Source organism: Hippocampus zosterae, chromosome 17 (genome assembly GCF_025434085.1).
Source record: "Hippocampus zosterae strain Florida chromosome 17, ASM2543408v3, whole genome shotgun sequence".
In the NCBI taxonomy this organism is placed as follows: Eukaryota; Metazoa; Chordata; class Actinopteri; order Syngnathiformes; family Syngnathidae; genus Hippocampus; species Hippocampus zosterae.
Window position 1 is genome coordinate 9,803,991 of NC_067467.1, and position 24,176 is coordinate 9,828,166.

The 24,176-nt window shown below is 41.8% G+C and overlaps 3 protein-coding genes across 5 annotated transcripts; 2 read left to right on the top strand and 1 right to left on the bottom strand.

The window, feature by feature from the left end:
* Positions 1 to 741: 741 nt before the first annotated feature.
* On the bottom strand, positions 742 to 9,578 carry crlf3 (cytokine receptor-like factor 3). The gene is made up of 9 exons (XM_052048473.1): positions 9,454 to 9,578; positions 6,671 to 6,811; positions 6,033 to 6,240; positions 5,869 to 5,956; positions 4,276 to 4,453; positions 3,897 to 4,125; positions 3,344 to 3,482; positions 3,157 to 3,269; positions 742 to 2,375 (listed from the first exon to the last, which is right to left on the bottom strand). Exons 2-9 carry the CDS (start codon positions 6,785 to 6,787, stop codon positions 2,095 to 2,097), a joined length of 1,353 nt encoding a protein of 450 aa, XP_051904433.1. The 5' UTR covers positions 6,788 to 6,811; positions 9,454 to 9,578; the 3' UTR covers positions 742 to 2,094.
* A 565-nt stretch (positions 9,579 to 10,143) lies between these two features.
* Positions 10,144 to 14,138, top strand: LOC127589162 (mpv17-like protein). 2 transcript variants are annotated; one of them, XM_052048203.1, is made up of 4 exons: positions 10,144 to 11,813; positions 12,315 to 12,385; positions 12,552 to 12,581; positions 13,237 to 14,138. In XM_052048203.1, the coding sequence occupies exons 1-4, from the start codon at positions 11,507 to 11,509 to the stop codon at positions 13,453 to 13,455; spliced, it is 627 nt and encodes a 208-aa protein (XP_051904163.1). In that variant the 5' UTR covers positions 10,144 to 11,506; the 3' UTR covers positions 13,456 to 14,138. The 2 variants fall into 2 exon arrangements, with proteins under 2 accessions (XP_051904163.1, XP_051904164.1); XM_052048204.1 differs by having other exon boundaries at positions 13,333 to 14,138.
* A 2,226-nt stretch (positions 14,139 to 16,364) lies between these two features.
* nde1 (nudE neurodevelopment protein 1) lies at positions 16,365 to 24,137 on the top strand. Of its 2 annotated transcripts, none has more exons than XM_052048201.1 (9): positions 16,365 to 16,776; positions 17,711 to 17,881; positions 18,304 to 18,457; positions 20,130 to 20,278; positions 20,375 to 20,511; positions 21,095 to 21,310; positions 22,216 to 22,304; positions 22,552 to 22,670; positions 22,764 to 24,137. In XM_052048201.1, exons 2-9 carry the CDS (start codon positions 17,790 to 17,792, stop codon positions 22,810 to 22,812), a joined length of 1,005 nt encoding a protein of 334 aa, XP_051904161.1. In that variant the 5' UTR covers positions 16,365 to 16,776; positions 17,711 to 17,789; the 3' UTR covers positions 22,813 to 24,137. The 2 variants fall into 2 exon arrangements, with proteins under 2 accessions (XP_051904161.1, XP_051904162.1); XM_052048202.1 differs by having other exon boundaries at positions 16,368 to 16,462.
* Positions 24,138 to 24,176: the final 39 nt, after the last annotated feature.

The following is a 24,176-nucleotide window of genomic DNA, read 5'->3' on the forward strand; positions in this document are numbered from 1 at the left end:
CTGTCAAGAGGCAAGCAGCGGCCTTCTGGACCAGCTGAAGGCGCTTAATGGAGGACTGGCTGACTCCAAAGTACAAGGCATTGCAGTAATCAAGCCGGGATGTGACAAAGGCATGAATTACTGTCTCAAAGTGTTCATGTGAGAGGAGAGGTTTTATTTTGGCCAGCTGTCTAAGGTGAAAGAAGCTGGATTTAACAACGGCACCAATTTGCCGATCGAGTTTGAAATCACTGTCCAGTTAAAGGCCCAAGTTTGAGACCGTTGATTTCAGATAAGGAGACAGGGGGCCCAAGTCTACAGGATGGAATGTACAAGGGCCACTGGGACCAAACAATATCACCTCAGTCTTCTTTTCGTTTAATTTCAAAAAATGTTGTGCCATCCAGGTTTTGAGTACAGCCTAAGACATTCTTTCCAACTCCAAATTACAGGATTTTTTCCTTGTCTTTGGTGGTGGGGTGAATCATTTAATTAATTACTATTAAAGTATTCATTTTGTTTGAGTTTCGACGTGTCCAACCAGTCGATCGCGATCGACTGGTCCAAGTCAATCGCGGGGGGTGTAGTGGGAAGTGCGGGGGCCCCCTCCAGCTCGACCAAATAATTGCAAGGACTAGCCCAAAAAGGAGCACTTGTGATGCGGGATGCTAAAATACAAAAGTCTCACGGGATAAACCAGAGTTTTGCTGGGCATATACTGTATAGTCATAAAAGTAATTACTCTATCAGAAGGACAGAAAATCTTTGTGAATGGTTTATTATTTAAGGACATAGATCTTTCGCATTTCTTTTTAAACCAAAGAATATTAACATTTTGTGGCTCCACGGTGAAGGACGCCTTCATCCTTCACTGGGTGAACAAAACAAAGACGTGTGATTACAAGCTTGTGTAAAACATCAGCAAATACTAACTCCTTTTGGCAACATATCCTCCATAGAACAAGTCATCTACAATATTAGTAACAAATACAGTAACAATCCTTTTTTGTTGTTGTTGTTAAAGACACTCAAGATCACACAAGGCAAGCTTCTGAAAGAACTTTGTACCTGAAGCGAGCCTAGTCTACAATTCCCCACAAGGTCAATCAACCACACAAGTAAGCAGGATTGACTGGAAAAAAAAATAAGTCCGAAAGATTGTCTCCATGTTTTACGGAACTTTTTTGCAGAATTTGCCATCACATTTTTTTGCCACCCTGTAGTTTGTAGTACCCACAAAAAGTTTGTGGGCCCCCTTTTTTATTGGCACCTTACACACCATGACGTCACGCCGACACGTGCACAACTAAAAACCTCGAAAGTTTCACAGTATCAAAGATTTTTGAAAAAATGAAAATTGTCAGGTGTTCAGTCTTTCTTGATTCACACCATTTCCAGGAAGGGGATTAATTGTCATCTACACTCATACCTCGGTTTTCGACCATAATCTGTTCCAGTAGGCTGTTCGAAAACCGAAACCACGCTCTTTAAAAAAAAAAAATCTTTACTGAACACATCTGTTCATCATGTAACGCTAAACAAGGTTGTTCGAGAACCGAAATTCGGTCGTCATCCAAGCCATAAAAAACAACTCTACATTTTTAGTTGAAAACCGATTCGGTCGAGAACAGAGATGTTCGAAAACCGAGGTTTGACTGTATTTGGGGGAAAAAAGGCATGCGAATGCCATTGTAAGTGATTGTAAACACAATAATCAACTAATGTATACGAGTCCTACAAAATGGCTTCAGGGGGCTGATGAGGTCATCAAATTGGTTTTGAAAGGTTCAGGAGCTTTTGGAATGGGTTCATCATACCTGATTGGAACAAGTAAGTTCCATGATTGATAAACATTAAGAACTAAAAGCTCCTGGAACTTCAACGGGAAAAAAACCCAAACAAACAAACATCTATTGTGTATTTGGACTGCAGGAAATATTAAGTACTGAGGAAAGTTTTGGGTCCAAAAAAAAAACCTACTAGGGGCGGCAGTATTTCCAAGAGATCCAAGAACCTTACGTAATTGTGAATGCTCCTTAATCCAGGAAGTAACACGAACTAAACGTTCCCGGAACTTGGAGGCGTCAATGCATCGTTTATGTCCTGCATTGTCCATTAAAAGACGAGCACCTTCCAGCCGGTATGCGCGAAGGCACACCCGAAGAAGAGGCCGTCTACGGCCGTGTCCAGCAGCCAATCGAAAACCACCTCGCGGCTGCCTGAGCCGATGGTGACGCGCAGCTTCAAGCTGCTCACGTTGTTGCCGACGTCGTCACTGACGTGGTCGTTGTTGAGTGGGACCACGCCCACCACCTCCATGTCGAACGTCACAGCCGAACCCAGCGTGATCGACGGAAGCTGATTGGTCATCTCCTTGCCGTTGACGTACACGGCGCCTGTCAACCGACAACGTTATTCGAGATGCTTTGGAATCATCTTCACAATATTCCAACAGCTAGTTATTGTGCGAAGGGTGAAGCCTTCACCCATACTGTACGTTATTCTACACCACCAACTTGAAAATTCAACAAATGAAATCTTATTCCTCCCATTTAAAATTCAAAACAACATTCAGCTCATGTATTTCATTCTAGGGACAATTTTCAACATGAGGAAAAATGACAAAAATAACCATTGACAAAACCTCTCACAACCATTGACAAAAATTCTCACTTTGAAAATGTCCACAAAAAATGATCGCTAATCATTCTCAATTGCACATATCATTCCCATTTGAAATTCAAAACATTCACCTCATTCAATCCACCTTGGGAAGGATTTTCAACATGCCAAAAATTCCCACTTACCCAAAAATTCAACATTTTTTTACAACTTAAACTTCCTAAAAAATGTACCTATTCATTCCCAATCAAAATGGAAATTATCATCTAATTTCTACATTTTATAACTAATTCAAACCCTTATTCCTTAAAAAAATGACTTCACCGATTTGAAATGTTTCAACTAACACCGTTCACTGGTCAATAAAATTCAAAAAAAATGTTTTGTTTGTTTGTTCTTCCTCCACCTTCTACATTTTTTGACAAATTCAAACCATTCCATCTTCAACGCATTCTGCTCATTCAAGGTCATTTGATAGAGCAACATTTGAATGACGCAAGTGACATGTTGGCGAACCAAAGTGTTGTTAGGAATTCAAAGTGCTGAATTTGTTACCATTGGTGGAGATGCAGACGGCTTGATCTCTCTGTAGTGAGCGGCAGCTTTTTTCTCCGTCCACGCACACGCCCAAACTGTCCCGGCGGTCAGGCTTACCGGTGGCCGAAATCCTTCAAGTGACAAAAACTCTTATCACATTTATCTGTGTGTGTGTGTGTGTGTGTGTGTGTGTGCACGCGCATACTTGAAGGTAAGCGTGAGGCCACAGAAGTAGGTGGGCGCATTGGAGTAAAGCACAGGGCAGCCGGACGGAACAGAATCGTTCCTCAAGGCGATGTTACGTCTGCTATTCACGATGTAACCCTCCGTGCCTGGACGCCACTCTGCACACATAACACACACACAATTATTTAAACAATTTTTTTCAAAAAAGGATTTCACTTAACATCAATGGCTACTCTGTTTAACATCCTGGTAGTGTTTTTGATGCTAGATAACACTTTGTCAACAGCAGAGTGTGGGATGTACCATCATATTTTCTTTAACTGACAAAAATTCTAAATAGAGACTGGATTTCTATATTGGGGAAGAAAAAAAAATCTCTGCTTCCTATTTTGTTATTTTTCAATGTCAATATTTCAACGTAACATGGCGCATGTGTGACGTCACTATCCCAGACAAGAATACGAAGAGGCATACACCAGCAACTCCGATACATACGCACTCCGAGATGAGAAACAAAACGCAACCAAACAGACAGAGGCGTGCCCGACCCGGAGCCTGTCCAGCGCACGTACCATGCGGCTCCATGGTGGTGAATCCTGTCTGGGAGACGCTCCAGGGGCTCCACTCAGTGCGGCCCTCGCCTCGGGCGCACACCCTGAACATGTAGTCAGTGTTAGGGTCCAGACCGAGCGCCAGGAAGTCTGTGTCATGCCCCACGTAGGCATCCTCGTACTGGCTCCCCCCATTGCCCGAGCGCCGGTACTGCAGCCGGTAATCTGCAGCAGCAAAGTCCTCGTCCACCTAAAAACCACCAAGTGCCCAAAACAAACTTTTCAAATAATGCTCCAAGACTACCCACGTGTTTTTCATCGGAAAAATGACAAAAGAGTGATTAAAACTCTGAAATTGCTGCAGTGGCATAGGGTATGGGAGCCCCCACCGCAAGCTCACCTTACACCAGCGCACCAAGATGCTCCCGGGTCTCTCCTGCAGTTCCTCAATGAGGACGGGCGGGTGAGAGGCCACCGAGCCGTGGCGGCACGCGCGCTCACGCAACAGAACCAGCAGGGAGTCGTCGAACTGGGCCGACACGCACGGGACGTCCACCAGAGCCGGAACCTCCGGCAGGCTACAACGCAATGGCGCCGTTGGCACAGTTAAATAAGGTTACAGTATCTTGTTATAACAATGATCAAATAGGTAAGTTACTTTGAATACAACAGCAGCAGCACAAGCAAATCTTAAATTTGGGGGGCAGTTGATGCTTCCGAAGAAGTTGGGAAATTGCCAGGGCAGAAGACTGTTGGCAGCTAACAACCCCATCCTGGCATTCCGCTATTCCCTTTTTCACACGGCCACCGTCCGATCTTTGATGCTAGAGTGAAACACCTCTATAACGAAACCTACATGGGCAAACATACCCCCTAGTGTGAAAAATATCTTCATGCATTAACACCATTCCCACTTTCCTGCCCCCATACAACGAAAAAAAAAACCTGTTGCGTTATACAAATTATTTTTCTGCGCTCTTGCCTCACGACGAGATTCACTGCAATGAAGTCAAATCCAACAGCGACCTCTACTGCTTCGTTCAGAAACGGCAACAGCAACCACCACACTGGTTTACAATAATAATAAAAATAATATATTTCATTTATAAGCGCCTTTTACGCAAGCGCAGTACTCCAGGAAGTATTTGTTATTGTTAGTTTCAGACAAGAACGTTGCATTGCTAAAATGGCTACAAAACGGACCTTTGGATGTCAAGCAGCTAAGAGAAGAGCTCTGACGCTGGAAGAGAGGGTAAAAGTGATCAAAATGAAAGACGCAGGAAACAAAATAAAATACATTATCCAGAAATTGATGAAAGTGAATGCTGATCGTAAATTTTGCAATTTCTTCCCCTTTTTTTTCTTTCTATACTGACTATATGAAGTGTCAAATAATTGTATGATCATACTTATGCACAATTGGAATAAAAATAAAGAGTATAAATTTGGTTGTGTGTGCGTGTACACACGTTTGTGTGCATGTGTGTGTGTTTACATCTGAGATCAAATTTGCTATAGTGAAAAGTCCCCTGTTGTGAAAAATATCTTGCGGCAAACATGATTTCGTTGTAGAGTTTCACTGCACCAGAGGGGTTGTAAAGGAGGCGGGACAGCAGAGACGGGACTGGGTTACAAAAATCAACACCCATCGACTAACTTCCATCGAAAGCAAGTGTGCCTGCCACTGCCTCCGTTGCGACCTCGGAAGTTGTGAATTCACACTTCCACAGGGAAATTTCATCTGTGCTGTATGTTACACATATAGTTCATTTGACAATAAAGTTTATCCAATTCAAATGGGGTTCTGGTGTTTCGTTTCGTTGCCAGGTCCTGGCTTTGCAATGTTCCCTTTCATACAGCCACCATCCTGCTTCTGTGAGTTAGTTTTGATTGACAGTCACCCCTTTGTTCTGTATGAAAGCTACCTATGCGGAACGGGGTGGGGGGGGTTTAAGTCGAATAATTACTGCAGCTCTAATTGGGGCCAATGTACCTGTCTAACTGGATGTGCATGGCCTTCTTGGTGAAGCTTCCCAGTTTATCTTCTTTCTCACCGAGACCGCAGCGCAGAGCCGCTTCCCCTGCGGAGACAACGGTGTCATTATGACTCAGCAATGAACACTTGAGTGAATGCGTTCAAGATATATATTTTTTTACCCTCTCGAAGGAGCTCATCAGCCTGGCCCATGCCGTACTCCACCAGGCTCTGACAGTCATCCAGAGGCCTGACGCTGTCCGCCTCAATGGCGTCCACCTCGGCAAGGAGTGCGCTCAGTCGCTCCGACAGTAGCCGGGTGGCCGCCGCCTGCAGTTCGGTAAAGTGCCTGCGGAGGGCATCGCGGGCCTGGGTCGAACTGCCCCGCACCTGGCAGAGGAAAACGAGTGCCAGAATGAAGAATCATCTTGACCCGAGTACGACCCCTGTTGGCCATCTTGGTGCATGCATGTCATCGTGTCTCCCGTGGAAAGAAACACGACAATAAAACAAGAAAAAGTGTTTGTTGACAGCAAGCATGCTTGTGGGCCTGAGGGACAGCGACAGGAAGTAGAGACATTGTTTACTGTTCGATGCTGCTGCTACTCGGATCACTCCTCACCTTAACACGAAGGAAGAGATACCACCGCCAAGGACACAAAATTAGATTTAAAAAGGCTTAGATTGGAGTTAGGGTGTTAAAGTAGGGTTTCAAATTTGTCTTAACGGACTTTGAAGAATTTAACTTGCGCGTATCCCAGGTGATGATGTATTAATGTTGATGATGATGTAATCCTGCAGCTGCCGAGAAAAAGCTGACCTGTTGTCGCGCCTGGTTGAGTCCCCCGAGTCTCTGCTGCAGCTCGGTGCGAAAATTCTGCGCCGCCTCGATGCTCTCCTTGGCCTCCTGCATCAGGACATCCACCTCCGCCGACATCCTCGCCGCTTGCTCGCTCTCTCGCTGACACAGACACGCGCACACACAGCAAGTTAGCACACACAGCTGGCGTAGTATTACCGTGACCGCATCACATACATCACAAAGTCAAGACAATTTTGGCATTCAATCAATTTTGTCATGCGTGACATACCCACATTGTATTGTGACTTGCTGCCTCCACGAGGGAAAATTATGCACTACATAGCTTGAGTTGATCAGCGGTTTTGTTTTTTATAAATATCTCCTTTGCACCACCTGGTCTTACCAAGTCAACACACGTTTTTGTCTAATTACTGCATCACACACTGTGTTTACACCATACATGTACATACTCTGGCCGAGCAGCACTTGAAACTCGTCTGACTTTGAACATAACCAACGTGACAAACTGACATCCACCCCTAATCTTTATCTTCCATTTAAAAACTGTGCTGGATCTCAAATCCATTTGCTATGCACTGTCGCCATCTACCGGCGTCTGTTCATTACTTACACGAACATAGAAGTTTGAATTTCACAGAAGCGCTAGGCGAAACCCTCTTCCATTTCTACGTACTTGACGAATATTCATTGTAGCGCTAATAGGTCGCATTCCAGTTGACGAATAAAACCAACAGCGCCCATCAATGAGTTATGACCCCTGGGATCGCTTAATTGTGCAAAAAAAGCCAAAAGATACATTTGTGCCACATATTATCAAAAATACAGTTTTTTGTGTGTGCGCGTGTGTTTTGTTAACATGGTACTATTGACAGCGGCTAACTTTTGAGTTACACCTGCCAGCTCCGAAACGTACCTACAAACTGCCCAGCATTCGGGTTTCTCTCCTTGTGTGTTATTGTTACTCGTTATTGGGACTCACTGTGGTCGAGCGCGTTTCCTCAGCCGCGTCGAAAGCGGAAGTCGCTCAAAAAGCCTCAGGGTTCTTTATGCGGAACTGCAAGCGAAGACACACTTTCAGCCCGCACCCCCCCCCCCCCCCGCAAAAATTCACTGATTCAAAACCAAATGAATCAACAATAGCACCAAACAATTGTGTGTGTCTTGTTCACACACTGCTGCCAATTAACGTGTATTTTAATTATGGAGGCATGCTCAGGCCCAACAATAGTCCCGCACTCTCTCACGCTTCTCACATTCCACCAACTACCCAGTCTTTTATTATGACTTCTTTATTCATTTTTTTGCCCAGCAATTAAGAACCTTGAAGTCATTAATTTTCATGTGTGTAATTCTTGTTTTCAAGGAAGAAAACATGCAGCTGCTGAATTTTAAAAAAATGTCTGGTCTTACTGCACGGGTGTAACTGCTACAATTAGCTCCATCTCTGCTTCAATTTGAGGATAAAAGTGGTTCTTTGCAAGTCCTGCTCATCCAGGCCTCAATATGGTCCAGGCCTCAATAACTGACTGACTACAGATGACCTATGTGCAAACATGTCATAGGTCATCTGTAAGATCGATTCGACATCAGGAAACCCTGCAAGATATAATGTGTCGCATTTAACAATAGGCATTGTATGTCGTGATGAGGTGGTTTTATGTTCCACTGTTAAATGCCACACATGCTCTGACAAAGAGCAAAGTTATGGATGGCACTTGCACAGTAAACCCGCATAATTATCATCAACCAAATGACATGTCGCCACTTGTTACAACATCCTGCGGATTTCTTCTACTTGCTGTCATCCAATTACGCCACACATACACACACGCACACATATTTAATAACTTATTTATAGCTTATATCTATTCCTCTTGCTGTCAACAAGCCAAACTCCGTTACACAATTCGCTTTTTTACATTTGCCTGACTGCACAATCCATCACAAAAAAGAGAAGTCATGATTTCCTAAATATATCACAGGTTCTTTTCACATCGGCTCTTGTGGAACGCAAAAACAAAGCTATTGCTATTGATTTTAAAGGTTCAAACTTAATAGCTCATTCATAGCTTATATCTCGCGCTTGATGCAAATAGGCCAGACTCAGCTGCACGATCTCACATTTTATACGTTTGCCCCGATGGCAAAACGACGAGTTTAGTCGTGCAAAGGAAAAGGGATTATGTTCTAACTATAGTGCCAACATCGGCTTTTTAATGCAAGGAGCAAAAAAAAAACGTTAGTCTGAATTAAAAGTAAACGTAAGAGCTGTTCTCTGTGGGTAGTAACGCCAAGAAACCAAAATCAGTTGCATAATTCTTATTGTTTTACCTTTGTTCTGATGTCAAAACACTACAAAAAGGAACAGAATAACGAAACGACAATGTTCATTCAAATTCACCCAATGTTGGATGAAATCGGCTTTGGTGCTATGTCGAAAGGAAACTTTGGAAACAACCAAGTGTGTAATCTAACAGAAAGTGATTGGGGAAAGTAACCAAATGCTGCAATAAACAATGGCGACTTCTAAGAGGCTCAGCTCTAGTTGCGGTTATTAATTTGCCAATGAGTGCGGCACACGAATCATATTTTTGAACGGTTTCCCCATTGACCAACACCAACGAGACGGCTGAAAGTTGCAGCTAAGTGAGCTAGTGGCCGAAAAGACAACGACATGCTGACTCGGACCACAAACGATGGCGATAAGACTCACTATCCGTAACAAATAATCCACAATACACAGACGCGATCAAATGCGCTCTTTGTTACGTCAACCTTACTTTTTTATACTTTTCTGGCCTTCATTTCGTCGCCGATATCCAGACTGCATTCAACGTAGCCCGACCGCAGGCGACGCTGCCTCAGTCCCTCGGTCGACTTCAACTTGAACACTCAAGTCCACAAAGACGTTTGTGTGGGCCTTTAAGCACGGAGGGCCAATCGCATAGCGTCTTATTTTAATTGACAGGGTACTTAACCAATGGCAGGACCTCTCTCGCTCGTTTGTGATCATCTGACGTTGTGAGTGCTCGCGCGTGCACGCGCGCCGGTGCTTGTGCGCGACTCAAGTCATTGCATGTCCAATGTGGATCGTAATATTGTACATGCTTTGAGAATTTCACAGCCTTTTAATAAGACGACCTGCATTGAGTAAACTAACAGAATTGTTCGTTTGAACCCAGTGAAAAGTGACACACGCATAAATCGACGTTCAAACGTGTAATGTGAGGTTGGGTGTGAACGATCACGACATAACGTCACATTGGTGTCTTTGGGTCATCGTTTGCTTCTTCCTCCTAAATCTCTTGGGGGTCTTATCTTACTACTATTTTTAACAAATTATTATTTTTTTTCCTTTTATTGGACAGTCAATTGATGGCGACGGAAGATTTAAACTGAACTTCACCCCAAGCTGAAGTATTTTGGTCGGGTTCCAACTCTGCGATTGAAATGTGGAGATTCCATTATGTTTCTAGAATGGTCTGCATCATGCGAGCACTTCAATTTGCCCCTCACCATGTCTCCACGGGATCCTTTTGAAAAGTTTTGCAAGGAGGACGTAGAAGAAGGCCTTGGGTGATCATGAGCGCCGCCTGCTGACTACTTTCTGCAATCGGAGTAGCGGAGCTGCACGAGTTGCTAGTGTTGGACCTTAAAAATCCGAAGGCACAGCCGAACGCAATCCAGACTGGAGGTACTTTTATGACCGTTCCAAAGCAAGAGGTTATGCTTTCCTTTGTGTTTGTTTAAACCAGTATCTCCAAATTTTGAGTGTGCCAAGGGGCACATATTTTGTCCGAGAAGATTTCTCATGATGCAACACCAAACAAAAATGCCGCCAAAGGCGCATGCATTATATCTGGCTGTTTAGAATTACATACATCAATTGTGTAAACCGTGAGTAATCAACATACGATGCATGATCACCAAATGCCACCGCATTTGATCATTTTCCGTGACAGACATGATCTGGCAATGAAGACACTGACGCACACTATTAATGTTTGTTTGGTTATTTTTTGGGGGTAGGACATTTCCAAATGTTAAAAAGTTTTTTCTTCTCAGAATTATGGCTAGATTAGTTATTGGAAATTGACAAAATATATAGACTTATATCCTAGATACTATACAAAAATGTTAGCAAAAGGGATCATTTGCAACAACTAAACTTAAATGTACTTTTTTTCTTACAGAGAGCTTTCAATATATAAAACATTACTGTTGGTGAGAGACGTGGACATTGATGACATGATCTGGGGACGAGTTACCACACACAGTTTTTAAAGTAAAAAAAACGGAACAACAGTGGCAACTCCTTACGAGGCAATTTGTTGACTGAAAAATCAAACTTTCACGAAAAAAGCGAACTGTGTCCTGATGTCAAAAGTACGTTAGTGTGTGCGTGTGTGAGTGTAGAGGTGCGGGGGTTATCTACAACACCAAAAACCGTGTGCCATCCTTTGTATGTTTATGCTTTGTATATCGTGCTGCAGTGACGTCGACCTCGATGAGTTGAGTAACTCGCGCGAGCGTGTCCGGTGCAGAAAGGCCGCAGCTGCTCCACTCAAATAACACATGCCCACGCAGGATCGGATTAACGCAGGATTGGCCACCTGACCGAGGAAATTCGTCGTGCGCAGACTCCGAGGCAATCTGCCACTTTGGGAGCCTCCTCAGAGCAGTTGTTTCGATCAGCTGACGGATGACGTCACACAACAAGCAACGTGATTTGCGCGAAACCTCTCCATGTGACGTAATCGCCCTTGGATGTGCAGTTTGCGCGCGCCCTGAGCGCAGCGAACTACAGCTTCGAGAGGAACTTTCAGCCTGAGCATGCGGACGTTGGTGCTGCGGGAGACCGTCAAGCGCTTCCCTTGGCTGGCCAACGTGACGCTGTACGGAGCCCTGTTCGCCGGAGGTGATCTGCTGCACCAGCTGCTGGCGCACAGGCAGCGACTGGATTATACGCACACCCGCAATGTTGCCGTGGTGGCGGTCACCTTCCACGGGAACTTCAACTACTTCTGGATGAGAGCGTTAGAGCGACGGTTCCCGGGGAAGTCGGCCGGGATGCTCTTCCGAAAGCTGCTGCTGGACCAGAGCTTCGCCTCCCCGCTGGCCACCAGTGTCTTCTACACGGGTAAGTGGAACAAAAACAAATCGATTTTATTGTGTCCCAGTTATAATTATACATGTATTTTTTTTAACTTCAAAACTGTTGGCTAATTCGGTTCCATGCAGTGGCGGAACTAGATATTTATCCTTGGACAGGGGGTTCGCCAAACATAAACTTGGAAAGATATCAGAAATAATTTATTTTTATATTGAATAAAATTTGCATGCGCACACGCATACAAACATCAAAAACATTGCCAATTTTTGCAATGAAAAAAATTGGCCTTGTCTATCACAAATGCACTGTATTTTTAAAAAGTTTGAAGAAACAACATCAATAAATACTCAGGAAGCTGTCTGCTCAAGTTCAGTGGGGTAACTTACCCAAAAAATTAAACTTGTCTTTTATTAAAAATGCAGCCCTGGAAAATACACACAGCAGTTTTATTTAGCCACATGAAATTTGGTCTATCATGATTATATCCACAAATGTACCGGTATATATTTTTTCTCTTTTGTCCTTGAGGGGTGAGCTTCCTTGAGGGCAAGGAAGACATCTTTGAAGACTGGCGGGAAAAGTTCTTCAACACGTGGAAGGTGAGCGGTGGTGCGTGGGGAAGTCAACTTCTTTGACAGTGGGGTGAACCCAGATTACACACACCTCTGCATAGTATCTCAATCAGGGCAAAATTGTATTTGTTGGTACTCCCCGAATGTCCTTGATAATCCAAAAATATTTCTATTATTGCATTTCCTCCTCCAGACTGGACTCATGTACTGGCCTTTCATGCAGGTAAACATTATGATTCATTATCCATATTACATTCTTCATATTCTCCAACCCTCTCCCTCCTTTTTATTTGTATTGACTAGAATGCGCCTGCCAAGAATGTGTCTCTATTTATGAATGACCTTAGCAGAGGTCGCATGTACACTACATGACTGACAGCTCGCTGTCAGTATAACTCAAGTCAACCAGACACTAGGACTGGTCAAATGAGCAGTGTATTGCTGATTAATGGTCTGAAGAAACATTCATGATAATACATTTGGACTAGTCGTTGTTGAATATCAGTATGTACACGTTGAACGATGATAAACACATGAGAAATTGTTCAATTCCAGTACGTGGAGATTTAATGATTGCAAAATTTTAAAAAAATGTTTAATGTTTTTTTGATAATCCTTACAAACATGGACTCGATATTGTTAAATGTCTGTGTGTGAACTGATAACAATGAACAAACACAAGTTGTTGAATGACAATTTATTGCTCATTAATCACATGAGTCAATGTTGATGACAGTATGTCTTTTAACAATGATGATTAAGTTGTTGTGATGTGACAGCAAGTTGGTATTTAATAATAACCATGCCCCATCGTGCCAGGTGTGTTGCTAAATGCTAAGCTAATTGTAAGAAACTAATTGTAAGGTGTGTGTTGTCAGTTGCTGAACTTCGCGCTGCTGCCTCTGCACATGCGCACGGCCTTCATGGGCTGCTGCGCCTTCCTGTGGGCCACCTTCCTCTGCTTCTCCCGCCAGGACGGCGACGGCACAGTCGGTGTGGCGTTAGCCTTCGTCATGGACCCCCGCAAGACTCTGGAGGAGATGCGTCAGGCCCGCCTGGCCAAGAAGCGGGACCGAGAAGCCCACAAGGACAATTAGTCAGATGCTACTGTTGAATATCAACCAAGAGGACCTGCTGGGTCCAAGATCATGACCATGTACAGTGGGTCCATACATGCGTGGTTGTTTTTGAAATGTATGCCTAGACAACAGGTGGCGCTGTAGCCCTGGAACCATAAAGCTGAGCCAGTCAGAAGCAAAGGCAGAAAAGGCCTGTTGCTAAAATGCTAAGCAATTAGTGTATATCTTTTGTGCCAACCAAATGCACACACAAACTTTGATCTCATATTTAGTTTTTAATATATGAATATAAATGTGTTTATATTTATTTTGCCAAGAAGTATCAAAGACGAATATAATCGCAGCACGTGAGGAAACACGTCCTTAACAAATTCGTGATGCCGCTTTGATATTTTTAAATATGGAAGGATGGACAACCTCATTGTTTGTTTAAAAAACTCTATTAATCATAAATATTTCCTTTTTAAATTACATTAAATATAACATATGATTGTGAATTTATTATCTAATAAAATAAATATAAAATGTTCAATGTATGCTCTATGTAAAAGAGCTTATTTGACTATTTTTATTATTTTATCTTATTCTATTAAATTAAAGAATGTAATGAATTGATCTATATGTAAAATTGTGCATTTTACGAAGATTTTTATTTTGTTCAAACAATTAAGAAAATTGTTTATTCCACTCACTTTTTCATTGCATTAAGATAAGATAAGATAAGATATCCTTTATTCGTCCCACACTGGGGAAATTTACAGCCTCCAGCAGCAAGAATGTATGTAGAAAGGAGAAAGAGAAAAAAAAATAACAACAAACATCTTTCAATTAAATACATTATGAACACAATGGATAAATCACAGTACTATTTACAATTTTCCGTCACATAATTTAATTATTATTATTATTATGATTACTGTATTTGCAATATATTAACCAATTATTTAAATAAGTGAATAGAACATCAAGTTAGAAAAAGAAAATGACATACGTTTTAATTAACTCATTTCATTCGCGGAATTAAATAGTTAAATTTATGGGAGGATTATGTAATATTTGTTGCATTTATTTTACTGAATTGCCTTCAAGTGTATTAATTATATGCATTTATTTTTGACATTACTTTTAAACTGAATTTATTGCATTAAATAATTGGATCATTGATTCAGGCTAAATGATAAAGTGAGAGAAACATCTATGTATACATTTAAGATGTCTTTTTGTTAAATCTTAAAAAATATATATATTTTAATGCGATGGCCCATCACTAGTTTTTAATAAACAAATTAGTCCCTTGACTATCAAAAGCAATCTAAATTAAACAGGTTTCACATGGGTCCACTTGAACGCACCACCCAGTGCTGCTCCCGAAACTTAACCTTAAGGGCTCGGTCATTCTACTTGACGCCTTGTTGTGCCTTTTCATGTCCACACATGTCAGCATTTGTGTTGACTGTTTTTTTGTTTTTTTTACCTCTGACGTACACGCCAGTCGTCTTAGTTTCGGTGTCTGAACCAGACAGGTATGCAGCTCCCGTTTGGGCAACGTCATAAAAGGGATTTCACTTACAATGGCAGCACAAGTGAGCCTTGGAAGAGTACCAAGTTATTTTTTATTAAAATGACATCATACTGGGTTCATTCATCAGCATGTCATACTTGAAATCCGCAAATGTTAAATGGCAGCAACTGGACTCTAGATTGCCATAAACCAAGATACCTCATCATGTACTTTAATTGTAACTTAGACCAGTCCACGGTGATTACTTGATGTCTGTTGAATTGTAATTAAGTGGCATGTAGGCACATGGAAGCAAATGACAACTAAGTACCGGAAGAGGAAGACTATTCAGTCTGGTTTCAAGGGCTGTCAACCTTATGATTAGGGAGATGCATACTTCATGTTTGTTTTCTTGTCCCTCAAAAAAAAACAATAAAAAACTGATCAAAACAATGGTTTATTGCATCAGGATGTCACTCAAAAAAGTTTTATCTCGGAATGCCTTCTCGGAATGCCTTTTGTGACTGTCATTATCTCTGATTTCAGAGTGAATCAAAAGTAATTGTTTTGGAATCATTCAGACATTCCAATTTTGGGGGGTTGAATAAATGGCCATGGAAATCCCTATGTGACTGTTTTAACATCTGGTTGCAGAGTGATGTGAAAAAATTATCCCCTTTATATAACTCGACCATTCCACTTCTAAAACCCAGAAATTTCAATCAACATATGATGGACTATTGCTTGACAATAAAAAACCTTTTTGAGTTGACTGTTCGCATTCAACAATTAGTATCCTAGGATGCCACCTAGGAAGGGAACTCAACATTGAAAGAAAGAGTCGCGGGACAAAACGAGTCAAATAGGTATCAAGGACAGAGTCAGAGTGCCGACCAGGTTTTTTGTAAACCGATGGTGCATTTGTGTGGATTAACTAGGATCAGATCGCCTTAATCCCTCTCAAAAGGACACAGTTGACCCTTGTTGACCTATGACACAACTAACACAAACAGGAAGTGGAATCGTCCAATCAGAGGCCAGGAAACAATCAGGTGCTACAAATTTACCAAATCTTAATTATCAACACTTTTAATGGTTCGGTTCACACTTTCTGAATGAAACCAAACAAAAGAAAACGTATTGTTCAAAAAAGTATGTGTTTACTTGTTTTAAGTCATTAGAGCACATCCGTGGACGCAATTTCGCGAGATTCACTTTCCCCAAATGCATTACTATATATTCCTCAAAGTTTTGCCGTTTTCGGATTTTCGGTAGAACTGAAGGCATCACCACGCACATCCATCAAACGTCTAGACTGCGACGATTATGCAGATACGCCTCTTCTGTCATCCTCCATCTGATTGGATGGTTAGACTAAAGCCGCGCCTATTTAACGTAACGGGCAGCTGTACTAACGACTAATAGGAAGCGGAAACGAGGCCGGACACGTAACTTGTGATTGGTGGACCGTTCCGGACAATGTGAATGGCAGCGTTTATTGTTCGACGTCTTCGACTACCGACGGTAGTAACTTTGTGACTCCCAGCTCGGGCTGAAGTGTGGCTTTAATTTCCCGGAAAAATATCAAGCCGGTAACTGTGGTCGTTTTTAAGAAAGTCAGACGACAGTGAGTGTGTAGTTTGGAGCGTTTCGTCGCCTTTCAACGACATTTTCTCGCCGGCGAACTGCTGTATGTTGATGTCATCTGGGATTGGAATGGTTAACTCCCTTTTGCACGGCCAGCTAATCTATTTGCATTTCAAAGGCGAAAGGAGATTCCATTGACTCTCTTGTTTCTTTGAATTGCAAAGTTTGAGCCGTCTAACCCCCCGCAACAAGTACCGGTAAGTCATTTCAGAATTTTTCGTCACAACTTTCTAGCGATTTAAATGACCGTTACGTTTCGGGCAAGTTTTTGACGTGACGTAACATGTTAAAACTTTGTATGAGAAGTTTATTTTTCACAGCATTTTCAAGCGACAACATTGAATATATCCAAACAATATGACGCCCCTGTTTTCGTCTCTTCTGGCCGTTGTTTGCCGCTGTCACATTTGTACAGTAAATAAAGTTGATCTATTGGCAGCGAATTTAAAATATGTTACTTCAATAAGTATATCGCCGAATGCAAGATGGAGCCTCAAAGAGTAATATCTACCACTTTTATAGATGATACACAAGGTCTTTTCATTAAGATGTATCAATGAGACTAAACTGGGTGATTCTGCAAACGGACTTTGTGGCTGGCTTGCATGCACCCAATGAGTATCATTGATTATGTTGCCGAATGTGAGAGAAAACTGTAAAGGGCAAGTTCTCAGTTGTACATGCGACACGCCAGTACGTTGCATGGAAAGGTCTTAATAAGGTAAAAATGTGCACCCCCCCCCCCCCCCCGAAACGGAAATGTGCACCCCCCCCCGAAACGGACTTAGTTGCCGACTTGACTGCACCCAACTCACTTTGAAAATCAGTAAGTCTCAAATTGAAAGAGATATTTTTCGTTAACTCTATCTTCCATACACTTCCTTTTCATTTTAAAGAATCCAAAGTAGAAGAAAACTGATTATTTTCGAAACACGCTTCATTACAGACTTGATGGCACCCCAGCAAGATGGAGAATAATGAATAACTTATTCATTATTCAGGATAAGTCATATACCAAATGTGAAAGAAAGTCCTAGTGGGCAGTTTCTATTCCTTTTATATGATATGAGTAGATTTTGTCATCAGAAGCTGCAACTCAAGCTCTTGAAATGGTCTTCCTTTGAGGTCTAGACGGCTTGACTACACAAGGCCGATCCGGGCAAGTTGGGCCGTTCGTCTCAGGCTGCTCTGAGTCAGGCTGGCGATGGAGATGAAGGATCCTGATACCCCTGACTTTGGATCCTTGAAGGAGGAAATGCACTACTGGAAGGAACAGGCTGCCAAGCACCAGCACAAGTTTGTTTTTTTCATGTTAAAAGCCCCTTTTCCTCAAAGATGTTGACATTGTGGCAAGGACATGTCTGCTGGTGTTATCTGCAATCTCAAATCTGAGTTGATTTTACTCTGAGGTTTATGAAAGCACATTTCTCACATGGTCTCATCAAACATCGCAGGCATTTTTTTCTGATGATCTGCGCCAATAGAGGACATTTGTTTTTGCTGGGTGTGCCAGATGAGAAAAACAAATCTTGTGTGCTCACGTTGGCATTTTAGTTTGTTGCCACAGGATTGAAGTAGAATTTGTGGAATTCAGTGAAAATAAGCACCATGTTGGTTTTTTTTCGGAAAAAAACCTACGAGTACTCATTGGATGAGTTTCTAAAACGTGCTCGGTTAAATGAGTAAAGTCCAATTATGATCTCTTTTTGTGTTTCCAGTGCAGAGGAGGCCCGGGAGGAGCTGCAGGAGTTCCAGCAAATGAGTCGTGACTACGAGGCCGAGCTGGAAGCAGAGCTCAAAGTTTACGAGAAGCGCAACCGTGAGCTGCTGGCCGCCAACAACCGCTTGCGAATGGACCTGGAAAACTACAAGGTAACTGGGCCGCTTGTCGGTTTTGGGAAACTAACACTGAAACAAACACTGAAGCCCGGTTTATATTCCGAAGTGCCCGTTCTCACTCTTTTGCAGTCAAGTAGTGAGAGACTCGTAGCTTTGAGAAAACGAAAAGTAGTTTCTGTGTAAAGTTTTCAAAATAAGAGGCGAAGCATGCAACTCCAAGATGTACATTTGAAATTTACTGTAATGGTGACACGCAAACTGATCAATCAAAACATATCGTTGCGTCAAAACAATCTTGCTAGCAAAATGCTAAAACATGATGTGAAATGCTAATGCCAATTGGTTGCAGTAATTCTAAAGCTTTAAAACAACACGTGCAGCAGCAATGCAGAGAACAACTCTCACAGACAATATGTTCTCTCGAGAACGACTGCTGGTGATTAGTTGAAGCCCTCTCTGCCTCTTCCTGCTTACCGGTAATTATGATGTAAAAGCTCTGCTTAGCGCTGCCCCGGCGCATCGTACTACACCGAAGACAAAATTTGGAGTTGCATCTTGACAGTAAAAACCCTTAAAACGATGTCAGTATTTTTTTCTAGGGGGAGTGGGGGGGGGGGCACTAAAATCCAAAGCAAGCTGCATTTCTTTTTTTTGTCAATTCCCATGCATGAGAAGATTTTTGTTAGCTGCATGTTCAAGGCGAGCGCCCCACGAGACTCTAGCAGAACGTATGACGTCTCGCGTTTGTGCAAAGAACACAGACTGTCCCTGAATGAGTCTTTGTTCATTTGATATTTCACAGGGGACTGGTGGGCGGGGGAAATGGTCATTTATCAATCAATCGCTGGCCAAAATATTAGGCACACCAATTTGTGTTGGAGTCCATTTGAGTGATTCGATTTTTTTGGTTTCAAGTCATGTGGCTGTGTGGAATGTGCCAGAGGATGTTTTTTGTTTTTTTTGTTAAACATTCTAAAAATTACCCCTGCAATTTTAAGAGTTTGTTGCGTAACTTTGACGTGCGTTCCCATCTTCAAATGTAATTCACATTTAGTGTGTACGCTTCGGACTGAAATAGTTTTAAAAGAATAACTTGTCTCCATCATTTTATTGGTGGGTAAGGAGAACTTAGGGGGTCTATCTAAAGAACCTCCCTTCCTCTCGATCAGCTGATGTATGTTGGCTTTCAAGGCTTGTTACATGTGCACCCCCCTCGCAAATTGCGCACGCATAGACAGAGAGGCTGATTGAGGGAAGGAGAATCAGCTGGAAGCAGCTGTTGACGCCATTGGCCATGTCTGTTCTTCCATAGAACTCTGAAGTCACATCACAAATAACTGCGTCCAATGCGGTTACGTCAGGGTGATCAAAACAACCCCGGGGGGGATTGGCGCAGGCTAGTCCACATCGCTCTTCAAGTCAGATGGTTTTGTGGGCTCATGCAAATGTGCCACTGTTCACCCCGCTCCCCTCAACTGCACAGCCCCTCCCCCGCAAAAAAAAGGCTGGTGTCATCCACTGCATCACTGGACTGTGTGAAAGGTATCGACAGAATAGCAGGGACAAACAGAACATGCAAATTTTCCCAGGTTCAGGAGCAAACGGATGGCTTCAATTGTCATCGGTGTCACTTTGCGCCTCATTTTGTATGGCACTTCTGCTTGGCACGTCATTTCACACCGTCCGACTTCCTCCGTCCCTCCAGGAGAAGTACGGCACGCAGCACTTGGAGGCGTGCCGGCAGATGTCGACGATGGAGGGCGAGCTGGCCGAGGCCACGTCCATCCGAGACCACCTGCACAAGTACATCAGGGAGCTGGAACAGGCCAATGACGACCTGGAGCGGGCCAAGAGGTGATTTTCAACATCTGTAGGCGGCATGAAAAGTGGCACCCACACGGGGGCGCTATGTGGCTGATAATGCAGTCTTGGGTTTTTGTTGCATTCCAGGGCCACCATCATGTCGCTGGAAGACTTTGAGCTGCGCATGAACCAGGCCATCGAAAGGAACGCCTTCCTGGAGAGCGAGTTGGACGATAAGGAGAACCTGCGCGAGTCCGTGCAGAGGCTCAAGGATGAGGCCAGAGGTCCCGACATTCTTCCCGTTTTTTCACTCATGCGGTCACTCGCTCATTCTCATTCATCGGCAGATGGCATTTTAAGGAGACCTTCATTCAGTGCCACTTAAACTTTAATTCCAAACGATTTAAACAAAATGACAGCTGAATGCCATATTTAAAAATGAATTACTGTAAATGTTTTTTCTAACCCTTTTATAATGTCACCCTTAAATGTTACATCAAATTATTTTAAGTGATGAATGTTTTTCAATATTTAATGAGTTTTCGTTAGAATAAATAAATGAACGTTTTAACAAATGGAAGTTATGTTTAATTCTGACAATTTAATATTTTCATAGAGGGGATATTAGAAAGCTGAAAAATTCAAAAGTGCAATGCTATAGCAATAGTTGTATTTAAAAAATTCTTGCAAAACTTATTTTTATTTATTTTACAAAATATTGCTTATATATATATATATATATATATATATATATATAAACATTATTTTTTTTAATGAAAAAAAAAAAGAAAATGAAATCAGAATTGTTGAAGGACAAGGCGTCATTTTCTCATAATTCTTTATTTTGTGAAAACTGACGTGTTACAGACCTGCGCCAGGAGCTGGCCGTACAGCAGAAGCAGCACGTACACGTGGCCAGCACCCCCATGGAGCCTTCATCATTATCATCGTCGTCTTTATCATCTTCGGTCCCCGCCCCGGCCTCATTCACCACGCCTCCCTTCACACCTCCAGTCATAATGCCTGCCAACACGCCCATCAGAGTGCCCGCCACCAAAGCCCAAACGCCGTCCGTCAATTCGGGTGAGTCCAGGCATGCAACACAACACGCCACGCATGAAATTGGATAAACTTTATTGTCAAATGTACTGTATGTGAAACATACAGCACAGATGAAATTTCTTCCCTCTCAACACAAACAGCATTTCGAGCGCCGTTCAACATTGAGTTCAAAGGACTTCCAATTCCATCTTCATTAAACCTGACCGACATGTTCATTAAATGTGCTTTGAATCTCAATTAAACATTTAAAATGGTTTAAAACACACTTCAAATTTCATTCAACCTCGATTAAGTGGTAAACTGATTTCATTTCGTGAGTTAAATGATAATAAATACAATTTAGTTAAATGGTAAAATATTTTTTTTACCATTAACGGAATGTTGACAAAAATATTTCAACGTAAATTTTGATTACATTTTTTGATTACATTTTTATAATCTTAAATGTCGATTAAAAAAGATTTGAACCTTTGTGAAATGTGAATTAAAAACGATTCAAACTTTAAACTCGAATAAAACACACATTAACATTTAACATTTCTGCTTTTACACACCAAGTAAAACATTTTTAAATGTAACCTAAACAAAACGTAAAAGTTGACCTTAACTGCTGTTGATTTTAAATGATGAAACTGGTGATACACTTTTGATTAAATTATTGAAATTTAAATTCTTTTAAACAATTTGACACCCTAATGAAATGTTAATAATTCAAACCCTAGAATATCAAAATATAAAATTGATTGAAACCTTGAACAGTAATTTGAAAAAATTGTAAACAATTAACTATGACTCTAAAATATTTCAACCTAATACAAAAATAATTTTGATTTCAAAGTGAGTCACACATTAATTTAAACATGAATTCCAGTGGTTTGCGTCCGAATGAATTCAAAGCTGAATTGTGAAAATTGTTTTGTCATCAGGTGACGTGAGCGCGTCAGCGAGTCCTCTGACGACGTCTGCCAGGATTTCGGCGCTCAGCATCGTCGGCGAGCTGCTCAGGAAAGTCGGGGTGAGAACGTTTTGCACTCGGATGATTATATTCCACTGGTACTGTAGAGCCTTGGGTTAGCACGGCTGCCTCGCGGTCTAAATATTCTGGGTTTGAAACTCTGCTCTCAAACAAACGGCAATGGAAAGGCAGCCTCCTTCATTGTAAGAACTTACAGAGCACCTTCTGGCTTCAGCTTTGATGTAATTGTAAGAGGGTGTGCACACTTCTGCAGCCTGACGCAGGATTTGTTGTGATGTGCCGGTAGAATCTGGAATCCAAGCTGGCATCGTGTCGCGAGTACGTCCACGAGCAGCCAGCTGGCCGCGGGCTACCCGCCGAGAAAATCCCCAATGCGCAGACCACCAACGGACTCTACCACAAAGGGTAAGTAAGATGGCCTCTCTCGTCATTGTGACGAATGCCGGCCGGCCTCACCGCCTGTGTCCCGCTTGTAAGTTTTGTTGATTGTTCACGCAGGCTGGTCAAGAGGTTGGACTTCGGAGCAGGCGCCAAACTGCTGCTGTGAGCCATCAGAGATTTCCAACGTCTCGGCACTTTCCCTGTGTGGCCACGTCTGTAAGAAACAACAAAACGTCCGGAGGCACTCGCACTTCATTCATTCACTGACTGACTATGGTTCTTTTTTTTTTCTTTTTTGGGAGGGGGGGGCGACACTGTCTGCACTCCTGTGACAGGACAGAGGATGCGTGACATTTTGTTCATATGTGTAAAACTTTGCTCAAAAATGGGTATTGTAAACGTGGACACACACATAGTTGGGGGTGCTCAGGGGCCACAAGTTGAGTTTTTTTTTTTTTTTCTCCCCAAGACCCCATAAAAATCATCACACAATGGAGGGGAAAATGCATTGTTAGTCATATTTTCAAGAGTTAATTGTGAATTTTTCTCAAAAATTGTTTTTCTTAAAGTAAACACCTAAAAAAACAAACAATAAAAATGACATTTGTCAGAAGAAAAACATGCACATTCCTCCTCCAAAAATTATATATTTTTTCAACAAATAGCATTGTTTTTCAAGAACCAATTGCTTCATTGCTTAATATTACAAGTTTATTTTTCAAAATAGTTTTTTTCCCCACAAAAGTACGTATTTTTATAGGAAAAAATGTAAAAGCGGTTTCAAATAGATTTATAAAAAAAAATCTTGAGTTTTTCAAAAGTGGAAGTTTTCTGCAAAACGTCACAATATTATGAGAATAAAAGTACCTTATTCAATTAAAAAAGACAATATAGAAAGTCTTAATTGTTCCAAAATCTGATTATTTTTTTTTCCAGGAAAAGAAACTCAGGGAAGGTTTTCCCAGAAAAATACATTGAAATAAAGCTACGCTGTAGTTTTGTTTTTAATGAGAAATGGCATACTTATTTTTCTTTAAGAAAAACAGTGCAATATTAAGTGTTCATTACAATTCTTCCCTCTCCCTTCAAGAAATCGGACAATTCTTGAAGGGAGTGGGAAGAATTGGAAAAAGTGTTGAAAGAACAACCTTCTGAAAGTTGTTCTTGATAAACTAACTAACCTTGGAAACCGACAACCTGGCTTTTATTTTATTTTCCGCGTTGTCCTAATATGCCTACATAATTATCAACATTAAAAGTAGTAAAACACATTTTTTTAATCCCTGTCCAGTCCTGTTGCTTCCAGCACCGTGTGGCCATTTGTGGTACTGCGCTTGGAACTGCCTTCCGTCAAAGTATTCAAAAGTTGTTTTTGATGGAAACATGACTGAAATGTTGTTGAAGCTCTCTGAGATTTGTAGCTCTTCTTTACCAGATCAGCACTGGCTCTTGATTATGTTCAATAAAGTATTATTTTGTTTTTCTACTTTGCTTTCTGATTGGTACTTTTTTTTGTTGTAAATCCCTTTG

Coding starts and splice junctions, on each gene's coding strand:
- crlf3 (XM_052048473.1), bottom strand. CDS start 6,787: ATGTCGGCGGAGGTGGATGTCCTGATGCAGGAGGCCAAGGAGAGCATC. Junction 4,126..4,275: donor TCTTGGTGCGCTGGTGTAAG/GTGAGCTTGCGG, acceptor GGTGGTTTTTAG/GTGGACGAGGACTTTGCTGC. Junction 2,376..3,156: donor CGTCTGCATCTCCACCAATG/GTAACAAATTCA, acceptor GTCGGTTGACAG/GCGCCGTGTACGTCAACGGC.
- LOC127589162 (XM_052048203.1), top strand. CDS start 11,507: ATGCGGACGTTGGTGCTGCGGGAGACCGTCAAGCGCTTCCCTTGGCTG. Junction 11,814..12,314: donor CACCAGTGTCTTCTACACGG/GTAAGTGGAACA, acceptor TTTGTCCTTGAG/GGGTGAGCTTCCTTGAGGGC. Junction 12,582..13,236: donor TGTACTGGCCTTTCATGCAG/GTAAACATTATG, acceptor GTGTGTTGTCAG/TTGCTGAACTTCGCGCTGCT.
- nde1 (XM_052048201.1), top strand. CDS start 17,790: ATGGAGATGAAGGATCCTGATACCCCTGACTTTGGATCCTTGAAGGAG. Junction 17,882..18,303: donor GCTGCCAAGCACCAGCACAA/GTTTGTTTTTTT, acceptor TTGTGTTTCCAG/TGCAGAGGAGGCCCGGGAGG. Junction 20,512..21,094: donor GCTCAAGGATGAGGCCAGAG/GTCCCGACATTC, acceptor GACGTGTTACAG/ACCTGCGCCAGGAGCTGGCC.